Source organism: Limulus polyphemus, unplaced genomic scaffold, assembly GCF_000517525.1.
Source record: "Limulus polyphemus unplaced genomic scaffold, Limulus_polyphemus-2.1.2 Scaffold10699, whole genome shotgun sequence".
Taxonomy (NCBI): domain Eukaryota; kingdom Metazoa; phylum Arthropoda; class Merostomata; order Xiphosura; family Limulidae; genus Limulus; species Limulus polyphemus.
Genome location: NW_013676309.1, coordinates 9,241 through 14,477, shown reverse-complemented (window position 1 = coordinate 14,477; position 5,237 = coordinate 9,241). Strand labels below are relative to the sequence as shown.

At 32.2% G+C, this 5,237-nt stretch overlaps 1 protein-coding gene across 1 annotated transcript in view; it reads left to right on the top strand.

Moving 5' to 3' along the window:
- LOC106476484 (syntaxin-18-like) overlaps positions 1-5,237 on the top strand; it is a 15,748-nt gene that overhangs the window by 2,861 nt on the left and 7,650 nt on the right. Inside the window, exon 2 of the mRNA XM_013937141.2 lies at positions 1,747-1,862. Within this exon, the coding sequence (XP_013792595.2) occupies positions 1,747-1,862 (116 nt within the window). The remainder of the gene's footprint in view (positions 1-1,746; positions 1,863-5,237) is intronic.

Sequence of the window (5,237 nt, the reverse complement as noted above, 5' to 3'; positions counted from 1 at the left end):
TAGTGTTACAGTGAATTCAGTGTTTGTTTTCTGACTTAGGATCAGGTATTAGTGTTACAGTGAATTCAGTGTTTGTTTTCTGACTTAGGATCAGGTATTCATGTTACAGTGAATTCAATGTTTGTTTTCTGACTTAGGATCAGGTATTCATGTTTGTGAAAGACTTAAAGCATCAAGATCAGTTACTATCTCATAAACCATAAATCAGTAAATGTGTTTGATATTTAATTTATTGGAAGTACTCCATATTGGAGAAGTAATGCTGACTATGATTTAAAATTTACAAGGTGTATATTCATAAAATGTGACAAGCTTTTAGTTAACAGTACAAATATGTTGTAAACAATATATCAGTTGTATTAAGAAAGGTATTTACTAAATATATGCTTGTGAAATGTCAAAGCAGGTCTGACTTGGACTCTGACAAGTCGGAATACAAAGTGATGTTCATATGAAGAATAAAATTACTTTTGTCTGTCATATAGTTTGAAAATTGCCTTTGCCTAACCTGTAGAACTTCCTGAATTTTTTAAAAGTATTTCTTCATATAGTATGTTGTATTTTCTATATTTTAATATGAACTATTGTCAAATCAGAAATGTAGGGTACCATGGAACTTTAATAACTCTGACATCAGATTCATAATACTGTGTTGTATGGAATGCTCTATAAGGTCAGGACATGCACACTTTGACCCCCACCCATACTTATAGGATTAATGTAGTTTATTGTCAGTTTCTTTAGCAAAATTTCACTTCAAAAGTATATTTAAACTTTAAGCAAATCTCCATACAATAGTAATGTCAGTTTCATAACTTTGTAAATACAGATTTAACTAAAACACAAAGAAAATTAATATTAATAAACCAGAAACTATAAGTGTTAAAAGTTTCTTTATAATAGAATTATGTGACTGACAGTGTCTCTTTGTGTAGTTCATTTGCATGTCCTGCAAACATGTTGGCTAACCCAGTCACTGAAATGCTAAGCCTAACTACACTTAAAAATGACAGACTCTCAGTGATGCATTTTCACATTTGCTTTCTTTTTTTTATTATACATGTAGTGCTGATAAACTTGCATATTTCTGAACACAGATGTACTTATTTCATATTTGTAGGCTTTGCTATAGAAATAATTGTTCTTTCTGAGTTTTCAAAAGTTAGTCTAATTGGTTTAATTTTCTTTTAAATAATATGATGCAACCCAATAATTGGATTATGCGTGAAACATCTTTATAAGAGTCGGCATTAATGTGGTTCATGGTCTCACTAGCATTTTTGTCTATGAATTCCAGACTATACAAATACAATAAATTTGTATGCCATTGCTAACTAAAGTTTGTTTGCATAAAATGAATGGAATTTTGTCTAGATAAACATTTTCCACCATATAAATATAACTATACATAATTCCATGGCCTTTCAACATGAAATTATAGTTGTCAGAGTGAGGTCATCCCAAGTATCATATGTCATACAGTATGAATAATGTGCCCTATCGGAAAGTGTGCTAGCACTCTCAAGGTAGGGATGGCACAATCAACATGGGTTATTGTGTTCATTGCTATCCAATAAGACTGTTAAGGAGGAAATAAAAATAATATTGAATGTTAGTTTCAGATAATTTCAACTTGGTTTTAAGTTTGAAACAAATGTACTGTACTCACATTTTAAACATGTTGAAAACCCTGCATTTTATTACTCGGAGAGTGATATGTTTTGAGTAAAAATCATCGTATTTCAGCCACTTGTTGTATGATGCTTCGAAAATGACTGATAGTGAAAGAGACCAGATAGATAGTGATGCTCAGACTTTCATTCATACTTGTACTGAAGTTCTTCGTTCCTTACGTTCAGAAGGTAAGAGGTTTTGGATGTGGTGTGATGGACATTGATAAGTTTACACAAAGTGATGCATTTGAAGTTGTTCTCATTTGTTTTAAATTTGTAATTGTGCTTTTAATATTATTCACATATTATGCTAATTTATTGGGAAGTGTGTAAAAACTGTTTAATACATTGCAGGTTAAAAAACTTGAAATTTGAAGACTAACTTGACCACCTGAATTAACATCGAAATATTATTGACCGATGGTCAACAGTTTTTGTTAGTACTGCATAAATCTTATGAAATGCTAATAATGTTCTTATCAACATATCTAACAATTTGTAATGTTGAAAATCACACTAAGCTATTTAATACTGGTTCTGATATGATACATGTCTTTATATTTTCAGCTGACACATCAGTCAAACTTTTACATAAGCTAATCAACTAATTATACTCCCCTTATTACTTCCAAAGTATTTCTTTTGTGATGTATTACAGTGTGGCAAGTGATTTTGAAGTATGCAGAATCTTGTGCATGATATTACCTAGACCATAAAACATTACACAGTTATATAGGCTGATCAATACATGCATGTTGGAGCCTCTGGAGCAAAGAGATTTCACATTTGTTTTCATTAGAGAGATGATTATAGAAATATGGGTACTTTTGAAGATTCTTTACTTAACATTAGTGTTGTCTTTTACCAATAACACGAATCAATTTCTTCATGTACTATTACTGTAGAAGAAATAAAAAAACAGGAATGGTTGACAGTAAGGTTTTTCACAAAGGAATAGGCTTCAAGTAAACTGGTTTTGGAATGGTTCTGTAGTTGGCATCAAGGATGAATGTTTCATGTTTAATACAGAAACTTAGTTCGTAAACTTTTGTTAGTAAATAACTATCAAGTTGACAGGCAACATTTACATTCAGAAACCTAAATGACAAACATTAGTTTGAAAAAGAAATTAACATTCTTTTTCTTCAATATAATTTGTCACTATTCTTAAATAGGTTCTTAATACTGGGATTATAGCTCATTCACAAGAAGAAACTATTACATTTAATATTTCCTGGCAAATGAAATATAATTTCAAGTTCAAGAAATATTCCAAGGCTGTGTCTTAAGTTAAAAAAAGAGCTATTTAGCATATAATGTAATATTGGATAACACTGACCTGTGTTCTTAGTTAGATAGTGTAATGTTTGTTAGCTTAGAAATTTTTAAACTTTGGTCAATTTTAATATTTATATGTGGAAAGAGAACAAACAATCATACTACATAATTGAAATATTGAATTGCAACCTTAAAATTGGGCACTTTATTAACTGACTGAACTATATTTACACTACAGTGTACGAAATACACCATTTTAATAAGTAATTAACAGCAAAAATATTGCTGAAATAAATATGTAAAATTGATAATTCTTATGCAGTATTAAACCTCTGATTGTTAAATAATTGTTTTCATGCTACTAATATTCTGCTAACCTGGAGCTCTTAAATTTACAACCAAAGATGTTTGTTCTTCATAAAATCATTTTAAACATTTATGTTGTATGTTATCAAGTTGAGGCTTTAAGCCAGGGATGGCAAACTTCTTTACACTCATATGTCAGTTTCCTACCTAAGCTGTAGTCTGTCAGCAGCCAGGGATGGCAAACTTCTTTACGCTCGTGTGTCAGTTTTTTACCTATGCTGCAGTCTGTCACCAGCCAGGGATGGCAAACTTCTTGATGCTCGTGTTTCAGCTTCCTACCTATGCTGCAGTCTGTCAGCAGCCAGGGATGGCAAACTTCTTTATGCTCATGTGTTAGTTTCCTACCTATGCTGTAGTCTGTTAGCAGCCAGGGATGGCAAACTTCTTGATGCTCGTGTTTCAGTTTCCTACCTATGCCGTAGTCTGTCAGCAGCCAGGGATGGCAAACTTCTTTACGCTCGTGTGTCAATTTCCTACCTATGCTATAGTCTGTTAGCAGCCAGGGATGGCAAACTTCTTTACACTCATATGTCAGTTTCCTACCTAGGCTGTAGTCTGTCACCAGCCAGGGATGGCAAACTTCTTTACGCTCGTGTGTCAATTTCCTACCTATGCTATAGTCTGTTAGCAGCCAGGGTTGGCAAACTTCTTGATGCTCGTGTTTCAGTTTCCTACCTATGCTGTAGTCTGTCAGCAGCCAGGGATTGCAAACTTCTTTACGCTCGTGTGTCAGTTTCCTACCTATGCTATAGTCTGTTAGCAGCCAGGGATGGCAAACTTCTTGATGCTCGTGTTTCAGTTTCCTACCTATGCTGTAGTCTGTCAGCAGCCAGGGATGGCAAACTTCTTTACGCTCGTGTGTCAGTTTCTTACCTGTCAGCTAAAAATATATGACTGGGTAAAGTACATTCAGAATAATGAAAATTTTAATTCCTACTGGCTACTTTAGACCCTCAGTTAATTATACAGTTTTGAATAAATAGCTGTGTTAACATTTGAAGAAAGTTTTCAGAACCATCAGGGACTGGTTTGTTTATTCACTATTTTGTTTTCTGTTTTTATTTCGTCAGTTTGGCCAAAATAAAATATGATTTAAAACAAAGAAAATGGGCTGCCAAGTTGACCATCAATAATTTAAGGAATGTTATAACAAGTCTTTTATTCTACACTCAGGATGTTAATACCAGCATTCTTAAAAAACAATAAAAGTTTGTATTAGAACTTTCACAATATAATCACACTTTTAAAAGTTTTGGGACTTTTATAGCTTCCAACTAAACAGTATGACCTTGAAACAAGAAGTTAGGCGAAATAACCAGAAAGAAAAAAACCTAAATAATAAATTATCACAGAATCTACTAATAGTTACAGCACCATCAAACTCTGATAATAATTAACAACTTAAGTTGTGAGTTTCAAATGTTATTCAAACTAAAACTCCATGTTCTCAAGTATGTGGCTTATCAGTCTTTAATGTTTTTTTGCTATCAAGTGATGAAACTAACATTATTAGCTTTTGACAAAACATATGATCACGTAGTAAATATGTACAAGTATTTTAGTACTATATATGTACAAGTAGAATATTTTTCGTTTTAATCACAATGGGAATGAATAAAGTGATGCAAGTATTTTAAACCAAAAAACTGTTTAGATGAATTTATGGTTTAAAAACAATACATGCTCTAAACTGTAGATTGTAGCATCTTTGGAAACGTCAAACTTTCAGTCTTATGAGATCATTGAAAAATAAAATTGAAAATTAATTATCTTGAAGAAACGAATAAATTCTTCAGTTATAATGGCTGGAGATGGCTTGAATGGGTAATGAAGAAAAACTTTAATATAAGTTTAACATAACAACAAATGTACAACGTTTTGCCAAGGTTTTACCTGATGATGACAAAACCTTGTCGAAAC